The 17965-nt window shown below is 48.0% G+C and overlaps 1 protein-coding gene across 4 annotated transcripts; it reads left to right on the top strand.

The window, feature by feature from the left end:
• The first annotated feature begins 180 nt into the window (after positions 1-180).
• Positions 181-12973, top strand: tmem141 (transmembrane protein 141). Of its 4 annotated transcripts, none has more exons than XM_060050622.1 (5): positions 188-362; positions 544-610; positions 1690-1773; positions 9319-9429; positions 12645-12973. In XM_060050622.1, exons 1-5 carry the CDS (start codon positions 309-311, stop codon positions 12782-12784), a joined length of 456 nt encoding a protein of 151 aa, XP_059906605.1. In that variant the 5' UTR covers positions 188-308; the 3' UTR covers positions 12785-12973. The 4 variants fall into 4 exon arrangements, with proteins under 4 accessions (XP_059906607.1, XP_059906605.1, XP_059906608.1 ...); XM_060050623.1 differs by lacking the exon at positions 12645-12973 and adding an exon at positions 10195-10411 and having other exon boundaries at positions 193-362; XM_060050624.1 differs by lacking the exon at positions 1690-1773 and having other exon boundaries at positions 181-362.
• The last annotated feature ends 4992 nt before the right edge of the window (positions 12974-17965 follow it).

Here is a 17965-nt window from a genome sequence, read left to right as displayed (position 1 = left end):
ATATCTAAATCTGAATCCTAAAGCTTTCTGTGATTTCATATAAAATTCCCTCTTCATTTTAATAAATCAACATTAAGCTTCCCAATGCAATTGCAGTGTTTCTATATGATTATTTTCCCAATCATGCCTCCAGGCCACTGAGCGTCGCTCCATGTCCCTGCTGCCGTCTCATCCTCTTTATGTCTTCTTGTGTTTATGTTCTTTGTTGGCGTCATTCGGAAGGGGAACCTTTCATAACATCACTTTTGTTTGCCCTATGGTTTGCTCGAGCCGCGTACATTTTCATAGACTTTGCAACGACAGGCTAAATGGTTAATATAGGACTGAGGAGAGTAGACGATGCCCTGGCTGCTAAACACCCGGTGGGTATATTGGTTCTGATTAGTTTACTTTTACTCCAGGATAGGGATGTAATGTTAGACAACAAATGAGTAAACAACTGATCAGTTGTTACTGCACAATCATGCTTTCAGCAACGGTAGAGGATTAATAATTACATCAGTAAGGAGATGATGTTGACATGTTGTTTTTTGTAATTATCAGGGTCTACAACAATATGCTGCTTGTCAGTCATCAGCCTTCATGAAGGGCACTGGGACGTTTCTCTTAGGTAACCACTCTGATGACACCATAATAAGCCATAGTAGCCTTGAATGTGACTATTCATACTTTGCACGTGACGTCACGACGACTGGCTGGCGGGCAAGAACAACGTCCTCTAGACACCTAATCAAGGATCTGCCAGGACGTCGCCAGTTCTACCATACGAACCGAAAGTTGGTATTTTGAGGTGAAAACGATATGCCAGATAGTTGCTGTGCGATTGAATGCATCAACCGAGTGAAGCCGGGGTTATGTTTTCATATGTTTGCCATAAGTAATGTATTTATAAAACTACGGAGTAAATCTGCCGTCATGGGGATCGCCAGTGTTGCCAGATCGGGCGGGAAACCTGGCCCAATCTGGCAACGTTGGCGGAGGCTTCACTAAACGATCCTAAGCAGTTTTATTTCAGAGTGCAGCAAAAGACTGCTGCGCTGGAACTTCAGAAATGCTTGAGAAAATGTAACTTGTGTGGACGCTACCGCATTACATTACTTGGTCAATAAAAGAGCTACTTAAAAGTTATTTGATTCAGAAAAAAACTATTTGTTGGTGGTTTTGCGAGCAGCTAGATACTCACTCACCTTTGCTTTGATTATGAAGATATTCCTGTTTTTCCCCTCCCATACGACAACGTTGTTAACCCACCCACTCTTGAAAAAAAGTTAGTTATCCGTACGTTTGTAGGCTTTCATTTTTTGTGCAGTATAAGGTGACGGATTCTCTATAAGATAAATATAAATATCTCCAAACTCCAAGTCTGGTCGAGACCTTGCCAACTTCCAAGCAATGAACACATCAGCGGGTGCTGTGTATGGATCACAAGTTCCGAGTATGTTTATCTTTTCTTGATATCTCATTTGAACATTTATGTTTAAATAGTTGATTGATAGTAGTATTGAAAATCTGAAAGGCTGCAATTCCCCTGGCTGGCCGCTGTTCGTCGCCATTTTGTCGGAGTTTGTTGTCCTCCAGGTAGCCATGGTAGTCACGTGACTGCAAAGTATGAATGGACCACAGACGTATGGCTATCGTCATTGCACATTGGCATTTTTGCATTTTTAACCCTGTCATGTATAATTCTAGGTACTGCTGGTTTTTTTGTTCTTCAAAAAGCTTTACAAAAGAGGCTTCCTTATGCACTTCAGTGGAACCTGCTCGTTTCATTTGGTAAGAAATGCATGAAAAACGTCCGGTCAGGGATTGATTTCATACGTTGAAATATTGTATTTTTTCTGCACCTCCCGGATACCCGCAATGTTTATAACTTCACTGGGGTTGGGTAATAGAGTGGCGAAGTCACGCCCCTTCCGGTAGGGCTCATGGGACCTATGAGATCGAAAAATATGAATGGGTGTCAATGGAGAGAAAATAATTATTTTCTGGTCCCAGTCTTTATATGCCCTGGATTACACATTTGTTGTTTGTGGATTTAAATGATCATTTTTCATGCAAAGAAAACTAAAAATGTTCGTGAAGAAGTTTGATAATTTTAGGTTTTATGTGAGGCCGCTTTGTGAACTACAGCTCTTCGCTGCTCTCGACGCATATGATATACGTCACCACACCCGCCCTTGGAACTCGGCACAGAGATGGCGATCTCTCTGCCCCACTTCACCGCTTTTTCCAAGGGGAGGATAAAAGCATCGAAAGAGGTGAAAACCATTATAAGTCGGGGCACGTGCAGAGTTTCAGTTATGCCGATGGGAAGATTGTCGGTCTTCTCCACGCCAGTCGCAGGGAGCGTGACATCACATACGAGCCGTGTAGTCTTTCTCGTTGTGTTTTCTCTACAGCCTTTATCTGAACAATTGCACAATAAACGTTCGAACTCTTTGCATGAAAAATTATCCTTTAAATCCACAAACAACATATGTGTAATCCAGGGCATATAAAGACCGGGACCGGGATCATATTTTTCGATCTCATAGGTCCCATGAGCCCTACCGGAAGGGGTGTGACTTCGCCACTCTATAGAGGGCGATAGAGGGTCTAATAGACCTCTGAAGAATAAGTCCCGCCTCCGAGCCTCCCGGTTCCCTCGATCAAATTTCTGTGGGAAATAACATTGGGTTGTTGTATGATCGTCAATAACAAACTCGGAATCGTTCACTATCACGGATATAGTGCACTATATAGGGTGCTCGCCATTTTGTAGGGGGGTTCGAATTGGACTTAAAATGCCCAAAATTTGACTGAACATATGATGTTCCCTACACGTTCCTCCCGTATACCACAATGCAATGCGGTCGTGTTTTTCCGGAGGAGAAGAAGAAGCCGAATATCTGCGAAAACGAATACATACTTAGCTCGCTCGTTTGGCTCGTTAACTAAACACAATGGGCCAATTGCTCTGTCAGTTAGCATTGCTGTGCTTTAAAAACGTACTCCTTAAAACTGAGGTTTTGGAGTTTAACAAGCAGCTGCGCACAAGGTTGAACGTGATTGCTGTGTAACGACTCCTACAGGATCAGCTGATTCCTAGCTGACTCAGAATAAACTGCTTGGAAACTGGAAGTACTCCGATTTCTAGTATACCCCAGCAGATGCAGTCTTAACTTAATGGTGGATGCATTTTGTGCTATAATTACCAACAAAAACTTAATGGGAATGTAAAGTGAACTTTAATATAATAAAACTATCATAAATAAAAACACTAATAATGTGTTGACATATATTATGAAATAGTCTAGGCTACTTTTTTGGAAATCTGAGTCTGGAAACATGCCCTCAACTACGTCAATCAATTACTTGTCATTGTTTTCTCTTGGTGTGTGTATGCAAACTTGATTAATTAATTAATTGAAGACGAACTAATAGGCCTATGCAAGTTATTAGGGTAATGTCAAGCCTATTAATTCTCGGAGAAGGAGAGTAAGGATTATGTCGATTAACATGTCGCGGATAGAGAACTACAACGAGAGCAAAAAAAAATATTTGCAGAGAGCAAAAAAAAAATCCTAGTTGGGCACTTTAAGAAACTCCTATATTGTAGCCTGTATTGTACTGAAGGCCTATCTGGTGTAATAAGTGTAAATGTATCATACCTATTAATAATAATTCATAAAACTAATTGTGTGTGTGTGTGTGTGTCGGAGATGGAGCCTTGTTTCATCCTGCAAACTGGTTTAGTCTCCTCTATAACAGTTAGTCAGTTTCGAGATTAACATGCACAAAATACGCCCTCTACTGATGTGAATTACTCTGAAGACACAGCAATTGAGATCAAGGTATAATGCAGCTGCAGGCCAAACCACAAGTACATATGACACAGCAATGGAGCTTAAGACGTCACGTGACTTCTTGAGTTTAAAACCGTGTTAAACTCTTAAAAGTGTCTAAACTAGCGACAGAGCAATTGCCTCAACAAATTTTGGGCTATTACAGCTTACAATCGGAACACATAACCATAGTTAACAAAACCACACTTTCACACCATCGAAATGTCAACAATTTATTTGCGATTTAACATAGAAAATGTTACATTCAAAATAAAAGAAATAAAAGAAAACCCTGATCAAGGAAATGTAACATTCAACATCAATACAACCTCCAGCTTTCCTCGTGAGTGCTCGGTTTGTTTATATTGTGGTGAATATCAAAAGCAGAGGCGTGCTATATTCTTTCAGTGACTTTATTGAAAGATCCCGAGTTCACCGTAACCACAACCAAAGCTCAACGAGCACCCCTTAACCACAACAAAGCTCAACGTCTTTTTAACTCCTCCCCTAACTTCCGCACCGCAAAGCATGATGGGAACACATCAACCAATAGCAGTCGTATAACAAAACAACAAACATAACCCCGGCGCTACATTGCCCCCCACCAGAATGTCGCCTGTCCTCAGCCGACAACAAAGTCCTGATAGCAACGGGGAGGCCGCCGCCGCCTGTGAGCCCGTGGGGTCGCATGCCCCAACCCACCACTGTCTGTTCGAGTCGGAGGACTCGTCGGTGTGAGTGGAGCCGTGCTGGGTGAGCTGTGTTTGTCGGGAAGTCCGGCCGCCAGGGGTGCCAAGCAGTCTCTGTGTAGCACCACCACCCGCCCATGGGCACACATCTCACCCGATACACAACATCGGAAAGTTGTTCCAGCATCTCACCGGGCCCCATCCACTGGCTGGTCAGTTTGGGGGAGACCCCCTTTTTCCGGGTTGGGTTGTAGACCCACACCCTCTCCCCAGGCATGAAGGAGTGGCCCTGGCAACGGAGGTCATACCCCCGCTTTTGTCGTGCCCCCGCCTGTTCCTGACGCTGCCTGGCAAACTTGTGAGCCTCTGCCAGACGCTGCTGGTTGTCCCGCAGGTACTCGAAGCCCAGTATCTTGGGGAGATCAGTGTCGGGGGGGGGGGGGTGCCGAAGGCTAGGTCCACAGGCGTCCGCAGCTCTCTGCCGAAAACATAAGTGTGGCTGGCGTGCACCCCGTGCTCTCTTGCACCGCTGAGCGGTGCAAGGTGGCGGTCCCAGTCTCGCTGGTGTCGTGAGGTGACGATGGCCAGTTGCGTGGGAAGCGTCCAGTTGAACCGCTCCACTAGCCCGTCGCTCTGGGGATGGAGTGGCGTTGTCCTGGTCTTGCTTACCCCCATGCGTTTGCACACCTCAGCAAAGACTTGAGCCTCAAAGTTCCGCCCCTGATCGCTGTGCAGTTCTTGAGGTGCCCCGAACCGACAGAACATCTCACACACCAGACGCTCGGCTGTGGTCACCGCACTCTGGTCGGGGACCGCATACGCCTCCGGTTGTCAACCCACTGTCCCACCCTGGCCAGTGTGGGGTCACTCTCCTGTGCCGCCTGCCACTTCTGGTCTTCCATTGCAGTCAGCCAACCTTCACCTGGCCCGACCTGTCCCGTGGCAGCTACCCGGAGAGTAGCTCCATCTCCCTCCTCCTGGTGTTCAGTGTCTGCAGTCCTCACAGGGGCGTCGGGACAGGGCATCTGCATTGCTGTGCAGACGCCCAGCTCGGTCCTGTAGGGCCTCGATCCTCCGGGCCACCTGACTCTCAGGCTCCTAGAAGCTGAGCAACCAGGTCAGGGACACGTGGTCCATCCGGAGAAGGAACCGCTGGCCGTAGAGGTAGGGGCAAAAGTATTTGAACGCCTCAACCACCGCCAGGAGCTCACGTCGGGTGACGCAGTAGTTGACAAGGAGCGACTGTAGTAAGCCATCACCCTCTTGCCCCCTGCTCCCCCTTGTGACAGGACTGCCCCCAGTCCCATGTCACTGGCATCCGTGTCCACTACGAAGCTGCGGCCAGGGTCAGGAAGGGCCAGGATGGTTGCGGTTGTCAGAGCAGCACGGAGCTGGGCGAAGGCGGCTGCACAGTTTTCCTCCCAGCTGAACTCTCTCCCCTTGTCCGTGAGACGGTGCAGGGGGGCGGCAATTGATGCAAAAGTCACGGACGAACCGTCGATAGTATGAGGCGAGCCCCAGAAAGCTGCGCACCTCACCGACATTTCGGGGGATGGGCCAATTCCTCACCGCCTCCACCTTGGCAGGGTCCGTAGCCACGCCTTCTGGCCCAACCACATGGCCCAGGAACCTGGTCTTGCGCTGCAGTAGGTTGCACTTTTTGAGGTGTAGGCGCAGGCCTGCACCCCGAATGGCTTGGAAGACCTGGCGGAGGTTCTGCAGGTCCAGCTCGAAGTCCCTGGCGTGGACCAGAAGGTCATCAAGGTAGACCACGCACTGTTTTCCATGGACGTGAGTCAGAACCCTCTCCATAAGTCTCTTTTACGTGGCGGGAGCATTGCAGAGACCAAAGGGCATCACCCTGAACTGCCAGAGCCCTTGGCTGATGGTGAAAGCCGTCTTGGGTCTTACATCTGGTGCCAGCTCCACCTGCCAGGAGCCGCTCCGCAGGTCTAGTGAGCTGAACCACTGAGACCCTGCGACTTTGTCCAAGGCGTCATCTATGCGGGGCAAGGGATAAGAGTCCTTTCTGGTTACATCGTTCAAGTGACGATAGTCCACACAGAACCTCCAGGTGTCGTCCTTCTTTTTGACCGGGAGGGCAGGGGCAGCCCAGGGGGATGGCTCTATCACCCCCGCCTCAGCCATCTCCCGGATCATCTGCTCTGCTGCTTCTTGTTTGGCGAACCCTAGTCGGCGGGCTCGCAGTCTAATGGGCACGGCCGTGCCAGTGTCAATTGAGTGCTGCACCAGGTTAGTTTAGATGCAGTCCTGATTTCTTGCAGCAAAAATGTCTGTAAACTGCTGGAGCAGGTCTCGCAGCTGTTGACTCTGCTGAGCATCGAGTCCTTCACTGCTCCGCTGGTACAGTTCCTGGATCGCGTTGTCAACATCTGACGATGGGGGCTGAGGAGTCTTAGCCTCCACGGAGGTCGCTGTTGTCGTCTCAGGGGATGGCGGCGTCGATGGTGTGGCGCCTGGTGAACACAGCTGGGCTTGTGTACACCCTATCTTCCCCCCTTGACGGCGCTGGAGGGTCAGCGTCTCCGTGCCGAAGTGAATGGTGTTCCTTAACACATCCACCCTAGCCCCCCAACGAGTCAGTAGATCCAGCCCGATGATGCAGGGGTCTAGAATTTCGGCCACCCAAAACTTGTGGGTGGTTTCGGTGTTCCCCACCTTCACTGGCAGCGGGATTCTCCCCAGCATCCCAGCTAGTCCGGTCACTGTTCAGATCTTACAGTCGGTGGGCGTCCATCCTGTCTCTGGAAGCACCCCTGGGCGCACAATGGAGATGGTGGAGCCCGTGTCCACGAGGGCCCAGCAGGGGTGTCCCTTGATGGAACAGAGGAGGTAGAGGCCTTGTGCGTGGCCCAATCTACCAATCTTGTCGTTGTTCTCAATGGGGTCTATGGTCCGTTGGACGGGTGGCAGTCTCCCCAGGGTGCCTACCCGCATTAGTTTCCCAACTGTGGGGCTCTGTGGTGTTTTGGTGCGGGGGCGAGGCAGTCCGGGGCCCAGTGCCCCACCTCTCCACAGCGCCAGAACGGTTTTGTTGAAACGGCGTTCCCGGGACACGTGGGTTGGTCGACGTCGGTCTGGTCGAGTTGGCGACGGACGAGCCTGGAAGACGACCCTTCCCTCGACATTCCCTTCTTCATCGCTGACGTCGGCCCGGAACCTGGTCGTTTGCATGGGATCGTAATAGCCTCCACCCTCTTTGACTCATCCAGCGCAGCGTTGAGGCTGGTCGGTGCCATGATACGGAGGTGTTCTTTCAGTCTCTCTGGTGTGAGGCCATGGATGAAGCGCCCAGGGCTAGCTCCTCAAGGGCTGCTTCCTCAAACGTGGGGTAGCCCCGACATGCATAGAAGTGCACAGATGCGGCATAAGTACCCAGCGTCTCACCCTCTTGGCGGCGCCAGCGGGTCAGCTGGTCCCTCATGTTGTCCTTTGAAACCCGTTTGCCAAAGCGTCGTTCCAACGCAGCCGCCAGTATCGCGTAGTTTAGTCGCTCGGTGAGCGTAAGGTCGAGCAAGACCTGCTGCGCCTTTTCCTCTAGTGCTAGAGCATCGTGGGCAGCAGTGGCTTGGTTGTTCCACTGGTTATTCACTGCAGCAAGTCCAACTTGCGCTAGGTACGGCTCCAGGGCTGTAATGCCGGCGTATCGTGGGAGCTTGAAGGTGTCCCGTGGTGATGGGCTAGCGATGGGCATGCTGGCAGCAGCGGCCGGCGGTGAGGCGGTCAGCGGCGTCCTCCCGGCGGCGGTCGGCGACGTCCTCTCGGCGGCGACGATTGACGGCAAGCTCTCCACAACGGTCCGCGACGTCCTCTCCACGGCGGCGGTGAGCTCTCAGCTCCACTCAGCGGCGCCCTCCTGACGGCGGCGGTCAGCGACGCCCTCTCCTCGGTCAGTGGTGGCAGTCTCTCTGCGCTGGTCACTCGTCGGCGGTCAGCGTGCTCCACTTCGGCTGACACCCCTCTTGCATGGCGGCGGGGAGCACTGGCACCGTCGGTCGATCACTGACCTCCACAGGAAGATCTTCGCCAAGACGCTGAAGAAGAACTTCAATCTCGTGGATTTTCTTCGCTAAATAGCTTCTTGACATAGCCAACTTCGTATATAAAAATATAAAATCTGTTATAAAATCCTGTCTTCATCACGCAAATTGACGCAAATTACGTTTAGAAATGTTCAGCGTAGTGTCGGAATTCTCGTTTGTTCGTTCCCTCTATAGCCTATAGTGCACTATATCATCAACACTATATAGGGAATAGTGAGTAAGTGAATAGGGACGATTTCGATCCCAGCTTCTATTGGTGGCGAAGAAGTAAAAGCTGCGTCATGTTTTGAACTACACGCTTTTTCCATCTAGTTTTGAATGGTTTTTTTTTGCAGACAATCACAAAAAAACGATTTGAACCTAAATGGAAAAAGTGTGTAGTTCAAATTGTGACGCAGCTTTTACTATTTCGCACCTACAGTATTTGTTATGTACGATCATTCAAAAAATCCATGTTATTTCCCATAGACATTTGTGACCGAGGGAACCGGCGCCTCGGAAGCGGGACTTCTTTTTCAGAGGTCTTTTGCTGACAAGCACAAAGCGTTGGACCTACAAAATAGACAGTTTTTTAAACGTAAATGAACAGTGTGAGAATAATAAGGGGTATTTTTAACATACAGGCATGAAACCCTGATCTAGAAATGCCCCCAGATCCAATTATTAACCCTAAAAAGGCATTATGTGATAGCTTTAAATCACTGTAATGAGATCACACCGAACATCACCTTCTGCCCCTAGTGGCCTCGTCTGTCGGAAGCTACGCAGTGACGCGCTGGGAGACCAGGAAATGCACTGAGCTGTGGTTGCTGTTGGAAAAAGGAGAAATTCCAGATCCAACTCCATCAAAAGGTGAGTACATGGTTAGGGTGCACTCACACTAGGCCATCTGGCCGTGGCCGTTTTAGCACCTAACCGTGCTCAAATCTGCCAGTATGAGTGTGGCCAGTGTGGCCAGGCCGGGCCAATTTGGCCACTTGGGAGAGGTGTGCTGCTACGGCACGGGCCACTACGGTACAGATGCTAATGAGCCGACACGCGCACACGCACGGCTACGCAACCTGAGCTGGATGACGTATAGTCAATGCGACGACCACGGACATAATAAAGGCGACGAGCCTTCTTTCCCATTAAACGGTAAACATCGCGTCAAGCAGTTCAACTGTTGGTGTGTTCTCTGTGTTGTTATCCATTGTTGTTAAAACTCTGACAGGCGGCAGACTTTATTATGCAGCGGACGCCTGGTGATGACGTGTTACGACGTGATTAAGTATGTACAAGAGCCTTCCGTGGCCAGGCCACAGCTGCGACGGCCAACGGCCACGGCCAGTTGGCCTAGTGTGAGTGCAGGCCAGAGAACAATGGGGCCATTTGAGCATGGTTAGGTGTGAAAACGGCCACACGGCCAGGGCCAGATGGCCTAGTGTGAGTGCACCCTTACAAACCTGTTTGTTGAACAGCTTCTTTTAATAGTTAAAGTTTGCCTCAGATCTGTCTTCAGTTAGTATAAAAGGATGATGTCAGTGCTGAAATGTGTCCTTTGTGAATTCCCGTCCATCTGTCCGTGTTAATGAATGCCTATCATTGATGTCATTCTCAAACTTGTTTTAATTTTAGTTCTTAACTTGGAGGAACCAGCTGCCCCGAAAAAGACTTTGTATGGAGATGTGATGGAATAGCATTGAAATGTTCTTTGTATATAAAAATGGCCATGTATATTCATGAATTGCCAAATTATATTTAACTTGGGCTTCAGCAAATCTATGTGTCTGCAATACTGCCTTTTGATTGTTAATTCATTTGTAACTAAAGAAGTAAACAAAATTGGCCTGAACCTTTTGTAATTTTTGTTTGGTGTTAATTTATACAATTCATTCTATCAATGTTGATAACTCAGGCTTTAGTTTGTTTAAAGGGGAAATGCATTTACTATTATGCATTATTTGGCATGGCAATATAAAGAATTAATAAGTCTACATCTACTCTTCTGGAAGGTTCACACAAAAATCACCATACTATCATTATGTGCTCTGTGCTGATCACGTAAGAAGCAGTGGCAATCATCTGCACAGGTTTGATATTATATTAATATATTATATTCAGGGCATTTAGCAGATGCTTTGGGCCAAAGTGACGGTCATTCATACAAACATTAGCATAGCAGCCAGCTCGTCATGGACTTTGATGACATTGCTGTTCACAGGCTACTGCAGTGTTACCTGTGAATGCAACACATTGGCATGTCAACTATCAGAAGGAGGCTTCCTTAACCATAAAAGCTTTCAGAACGGAATTTAGGAATTCCGTTCCTAATTTATGGAACGGAATTTAGGAACAGTAAAAGGGCCCTTGTTTAACAATCCAGACGGAAGAAAGACCTGCAATCTATGTAACTAGATAACTGACTAACTATCTACCAGCCTATCTATCCATGATCTGTTTGGACCACACTCCCATTGGTGATGTCACATTAAAGTAGCTTTTGAAATGGCTTATAATGGCTTATGAACATCACACCAGGGCCCTTTTAAAAAAAAAAAAAAAAAAAAACTGGATTGGATCAATGTGATCGAAATACCAAATTTCAGGATAATCAACTGAATCCACCCTTCTGATGGGACGTGGGTTATCCTGTTTTTTTGGATCAAATAGATCACAAACCAGGTTCAAAGTTTGGAAAAACCCAAAGGGCAGGTTTGATCCAGATCAAATTTAAGATCCATGATCTGTTCTTAGTTCGGAATCAATCTTTTGCTTTGAAAAACCCAATTCCAAGAATTGGTCCAATCCTTTAAATCCCACTGGATTACTTTAGAAAAAATGGGCCCTGGTGATAAAATAGGGAAGCTTTAACATGATCAAATATGTTTGACACCTGAAATGCGTCATAGCAACAATGTAAAGGCCATCATTATAAACAGAACGGACCAGCTAATGTCTGAGTTGTTTTTCAAAACAGCAAAGTGTTATTCTCAAAGTACTGTGGTTTTAATTGTTTATTCACTTAATCCGATTACAGCCATAGTTCGACTATGCTCCTAAATTGGACAACTGCAATTGTCCGAGTATACATGGTGGTGAGAAAATCTATTCATTGGCTGAAACATGTCATAGCCCGGTACGATAGGTGGCGCTGCACCCATTTCAACTAGTAATAGAGCCACTGGCTGACCTCTTTACCTCACCAGGTACAACAAACTCAGGTGGCATTCGAGAAAGATACCGTAAGATGAGCAAGACGAAGCTACTTCCTTCTACATTTTGTGTGTGATATACATGAAAATGTCGTGGATAAAACCCACGGTCTAATATTCTAACCAATTACGAAAAGTCGAGAGGACTAGTGTTGAATGATCAAGGCTTTATTGTCAACGCAGAGAAAAACAACATCACCTGAGTTGGGAGCATGGACATATTATAAAATGGACAACGGATTCCAAAATGGCGCCTATTCATTCCTATGTAAACTGCTCAATGGCGCAGGGCAACATCAAGGAGAGATATGCTTCTGCATCATGGGTCCATAGCCACGCCCTACTCCATGATATACCGGATGCAGAAATATTCTTGTTTTTTAGCATTGTTAGCATTGGAGCATCATAAGCGCGAGGTCTGAGCGATTGCAGTCGCATTGTTTACCGACCATGGAAGTACAGGTAACTAATCCCCCGATGATTCTCTATATGTTTAACAATGATTATTTTAGATTAGTTTGCCCCTTTTTGACATTATAAGAAAAGCACCTTGTATATACCTTTTTGAATGTTAAAACAGAAATAATAATTACCACTCGTTTTTTTTATATATTTCTGTTTCTGAAACGAGAATCAAATGCCCAATATATACATAGACCCATCAGCTGGTGTACCCAGGGAACTCACAAGGTGTTAGGAAGCAAAGGGGTCTGAAATGACCCCACATGGTATCATCAACCTATTATGTGTGGGTGCAATAAATAAGACAGATATGATGGTGGCGGTGCCAGCCCCACGTCAGGTTTCAAAAACAAGTAATACTGAAACTGAATCTCAAACTTGATCCTGAAATGTATTTAACATATTGTACAGGGAGAGGGCTGTGGCCGCAATCGATGGAGGAGGCAGTCAGCTGTGCAGGAAGGCAACAACAGGAGTATGATGGACAGGGATCTGACATGGACAGGGAATTCTTTTATTTAAACATTCAGAGGAAATCAGGCCTACTGTAGGCCTGATTTCTGATTTGTAAATAAGATTAAAGATGTCTAGGATAGTATAAATGATATCTGTAAATGGCAGGTGTACTTTGATTTTGATGGGGCCATAATGTTATATTAATAAAAAGCATTTTATTGATTGGCACCTTTCAGGCCACTTAAGCACACCTTACATGCATAATTAATAAAATATTAAAAACACTTGGGTGGAGCGTGTGTCACTTATGTGAGAGAGCTGGAAAGAGCTGAGTAACGGAATAAGATGCAGCTGGGCAGGGCGCTGAGAGGTGATGCATGAGGCATGATGGTGGCACGGCAGACAAGTACAGGAGCATGATGGACTGGGATCTGATGAGGAAACAAAGATTTTCTAACTTAAGATAAAATATACTCTGAAGTTTCCAGTTTCTGCAAACAGAAGAGAAGGGGTTTAGTTACGGCTTTGTATCATTAATACGATAGACTGTGACAAACAATCAACGTAAAGATAATCATAAAGATAATTATGAGCCTTTGATTGATATCCAGACATTTTTTGCGGAGACACATTCCTGTTCCCCACTTGTATTGGAGTGAAGGGAGATATACAGGTCCTTCTCAAAAAATTAGCATATTGTGATAAAGTTCATTCTTTTCCATAATGTAATGATAAAAATTTAACTTTCATATATTTTAGATTCATTGCACACCAACTGAAATATTTCAGGTCTTTTATTGTTTTAATACTGATGATTTTGGCATACAGCCCATGAAAACCCAAAATTCCTGTCTCAAAAAATTGGCATATTTCATCCGACCAATAAAAGAAAAGTGTTTTTAATACAAAAAAAGTCAACCTTCAAATAATTATGTTCAGTTATGCACTCAATACTTGGTCGGGAATCCTTTTGCAGAAATGACTGCTTCAATGCGGCGTGGCATGGAGGCAATCAGCCTGTGGCACTGCTGAGGTCTTATGGAGGCCTAGGATGCTTCGATAGCGGCCTTAAGCTCATCCAGAGTGTTGGGTCTTGCGTCTCTCAACTTTCTCTTCACAATATCCCACAGATTCTCTACGGGGTTCAGGTCAGGAGAGTTGGCAGGCCAATTGAGCACAGTAATACCATGGTCAGTAAACCATTTACCAGTGGTTTTGGCACTGTGAGCAGGTGCCAGGTCGTGCTGAAAAATGAAATCTTCATCTCCATAAAGCTTTTCAGCAGATGGAAGCATGAAGTGCTCCAAAATCTCCTGGTAGCTAGCTGCATTGACCCTGCCCTTGATAAAACACAGTGGACCAACACCAGCAGCTGACATGGCACCACAGACCATCACTGACTGTGGGTATTTGACACTGGACTTCAGGCATTTTGGCATTTCCTTCTCCCCAGTCTTCCTCCAGACTCTGGCACCTTGATTTCCGAATGACATGCAAAATTTGCTTTCATCCGAAAAAAGTACTTTGGACCACTGAGCAACAGTCCAGTGCTGCTTCTCTGTAGCCCAGGTCAGGCGCTTCTGCCGCTGTTTCTGGTTCAAAAGTGGCTTGACCTGGGGAATGCGGCACCTGTAGCCCATTTCCTGCACACGCCTGTGCACGGTGGCTCTGGATGTTTCTACTCCAGACTCAGTCCACTGCTTCCGCAGGTCCCCCAAGGTCTGGAATCGGCCCTTCTCCACAATCTTCCTCAGGGTCCGGTCACCTCTTCTCGTCGTGCAGCGTTTTCTGCCACACTTTTTCCTTCCCACAGACTTCCCACTGAGGTGCCTTGATACGGCACTCTGGGAACAGCCTATTCGTTCAGAAATTTCTTTCTGTGTCTTACCCTCTTGCTTGAGGGTGTCAATGATGGCCTTCTGGACAGCAGTCAGGTTGGCAGTCTTACCCATGATTGCGGTTTTGAGTAATGAACCAGGCTGGGAGTTTTTAAAAGCCTCAGGAATCTTTTGCAGGTGTTTAGAGTTAATTCGTTGATTCAGATGATTAGGTTAATAGCTCGTTTAGAGAACCTTTTCATGATATGCTAATTTTTTGAGATAGGAATTTTGGGTTTTCATGAGCTGTATGCCAAAATCATCAGAATTAAAACAATAAAAGACCTGAAATATTTCAGTTGGTGTGCAATGAATCTAAAATATCTGAAAGTTAAATTTTTATCATTACATTATGGAAAATAATGAACTTTATCACAATATGCTAATTTTTTGAGAAGGACCTGTATACTTCTGGGTCCCTTGAATCGAGGGACCCGTCCACAGCCCGCTTAAACAGCTGCAATACCAGGCTTGGCCGCTGAGCACTGGTGGATTGCGGAAGTATGCACTGTTCCTGGGGGCTTGGTTGGGAGAGACACGGGAGAAGACTATACCAGAGAATGTCTAATATGAGGAGAATAGGCACTCGCTGGTTAGTTCCGGTTTTCTGGACTGGTTGCAGTAATAATCTCTGTCCAAGCGGGGCGCTCGCAGGCGAGTCCAGAATGAATGGAAGCCTATGGGGTTTTACCCTCAGAATCCACTTTTCTCACACTGTAATATTTTGTCAAGTAATTTGAAAGTTGCGTTCAAAAGGTGGGGCTAAGATAATAAACTCAGCTGAATATTGCATTTTTTAAGGTCACGTATCTGTTCTAAAAAGGCGTTAAAAAAATGCGCTGACGTCACACATTGTCCAACTGTCAGAGGTACTGCTTTACGGCAGTTTCTGAATCACTTCCGCATCTTTCCCTTTTCTTTTGGCATCCGCAACGATAACAGGAGGTAAGGCTTTTTTTTTGCTTAATACACGAGTTACAGAGAGTTTTAGTGAGCTAATGTAAAAAAATGAAATGCGTGAATGTTTTACATATGTATGTTACTTACAGAGAGTGTTTTTTTTACTCCTCACTAGTGCCGATGATAAAGCTATTGATTTCTATCTAGTGCTAGCTGCTATCAGCTGGCTGGCTGCTGGCTGTCGGCTGATTATCTATCTTTCTCCTGAAATAGAAACCTGGATTTGAATCAGAATTGTAAGATAATTGTGCATAAACTTAGTTTACATCAGTAAACGATCTCCTAGAAAGCACAGTGTTCTGTTGTACTCCTCCTCATGCCTCTTCCTTTCTTGATCTCTATAGTTGGACCTTGATGCTGTGCTTTGGAGGCCAGCGATTCAGGTGGGATTTTGTCACGGCCGACATCTCCTTTCCCCTCCTCGCTGCGGATTTCCTTTGTGAGCACAATCTGCTTGTAGACATGAAAAACAACCGCCTGGTGGACGCACGGCCGTTCTCCTCGTTTGAATGTGCCCGCGGTCGAGCGGCTTACGGCGGGCTCTCCAGCTCCCTCTCAGAGGGGGACGAATATCAACGCCAGCTCAGGGAGTTCCCCGGTATAACCCGACCTACCTTTTCCGCGGTCACGGCGAAACATGGTGTAGAGCATCATATAGACACCAAGGGCCCACCCGTCTACACTAGGGCCCGACGACTCAACCCTGACAGGCTGAAAGTCGCTAGGTCGGAGTTCGCCAACATGGAGCGCCTGGGCATCATCCGCCGCTCGGACAGCCCATGGGCCTCACCACTCCACCTCGTTCCCAAGCCAGACGGCGGGTGGCGACCTTGTGGGGATTACCGCCGCCTGAACGACGCTACCACGCCCGACCGCTACCCAATCCCGCACATCCAGGCCTTCTCAGCACACCTGGCGGGCAAGCGGGTCTTCTCGAAGGTGGACCTGGTGCGCGGTTACCACCAGGTGCCGGTGCATCCCTCGGACATCGCCAAGACAGCGGGTGACGCCGTTCGGGTTATTCAAGTTCCTGCGTATGCCGTTTGGGCTCAAGAACGCGGCTCAGACCTTCCAGCGGTTAATGGACTCGGCGCTCAGGGAGATGCCCTTCGTTTTCGTTTATTTGGACGACATCCTGGTCGCCAGCTCCTCCGAAAAGGAGCACCAGGGTCACCTACGCAACCTCTTCATGAGGCTCGACCAGCACGGGCTAATCATCAACCCGGCGAAGTGCCTGTTCGGGTTGTCCTCCATCCACTTCCTGGGGTATCTCATCAACAAAGAGGGGGCCGCCCCTCTTCCGTCGAAGGTGGAGGCAATTTCTGCTTTCCCCCGCCCACACACTGTCACGTCGCGTCCTGCTACGCGGTCCAATGCCGCCATCTAGTGGCTATGGGACGCTGGTGGGCCTCCTTCTCCCGCACCTGGACGTAATTATCCTTGATGATCGTCCCTACATCAGCCGGGGATTTCCTATCAGCCGGCGTCAGTTCGTCGCTACGTCTTTACAGTTAGTATCGGTCCAACCAGCGTTCTCAAGTATTACAGCAGCCTGTCCCCGTAGTAACTCTCTCCTTCCCTTTCTAGTATTCCCCGGTCGCCGAACCCCTGCCTGCCTGACTACCCGCCTGCCGTCGCTCCCTTGCTTGCCTGTCATCGAACCCCTGCCTGTCTGACTCTCCTGCCGGTTCCTGATCCCTGCCTGTCTGACTCTCCTTCTGGTTCCTGATCCTCGCCTGTCTGACTCTCCTGCCGGTTCCTGATCCTCGCCTGTCTGACTCTCCTGCCGGTTCCTGATCCCTGCCTGTCTGACTCTCCTTCTGGTTCCTGATCCTCGCCTGTCTGACTCTCCTGCCGGTTCCTGATCCTCGCCTGTCTGACTCTCCTGCCGGTTCCTGATACCTGCCTGTCTGACTCTCCTTCTGGTTCCTGATCCCCGCCTGTCTGACTACCCCGCTGGTTCCTGATCCCTGCTTGTCTGACTACTCGCCTGTCTACGGAATAAACCCCTTTCCTTTATTCCGTCTCCGTCTCCCTGTGTCCAGCATTTGGGTCCCCTCGTCTGTTCCGTGACACACACGGCTCGGGCGCTCCGGGAATTCCTGGGGATTGTGACGTTTTATCACCGGTTCATCCGCCAGGCGGCTCACGTGATGTGCCCGCTGTACGGGGCTCTCAAGGACAAGTCCCCTGGCCAGGCTGTCGACTGGACGGCGGAGTGGGCGAAGGCGCTCGAGGCCACGAAGGCCGCCTTGGGCAAAGCCGCCATGTTGGCCCATCCATCACATGATGCCCCCATTGCCATCACCACCGACGCGTCTGACTACGCCGTCGGCGCAGTGCACGAGCAATGGGTCGATGGTGCCTGGCAGCCGCTCGCCTTTTTCAGTCGCCAGTTGACCCCCAGGGAGCGCAAATACAGCGCGTTCGACAGGGAAC

The sequence above is a fragment of the Gadus macrocephalus genome, chromosome 4, assembly GCF_031168955.1.
Source record: "Gadus macrocephalus chromosome 4, ASM3116895v1".
Lineage (NCBI taxonomy): Eukaryota > Metazoa > Chordata > Actinopteri > Gadiformes > Gadidae > Gadus > Gadus macrocephalus.
The sequence above is the reverse complement of the archived record's forward strand: the minus strand, read 5'-3'. Positions and strand labels throughout refer to the sequence as shown.

Coding starts and splice junctions, on each gene's coding strand:
- tmem141 (XM_060050622.1), top strand. CDS start 309: ATGGTTAATATAGGACTGAGGAGAGTAGACGATGCCCTGGCTGCTAAA. Junction 1,774..9,318: donor GAACCTGCTCGTTTCATTTG/GTAAGAAATGCA, acceptor TTCTGCCCCTAG/TGGCCTCGTCTGTCGGAAGC. Junction 9,430..12,644: donor AGATCCAACTCCATCAAAAG/GTGAGTACATGG, acceptor CATATTGTACAG/GGAGAGGGCTGTGGCCGCAA.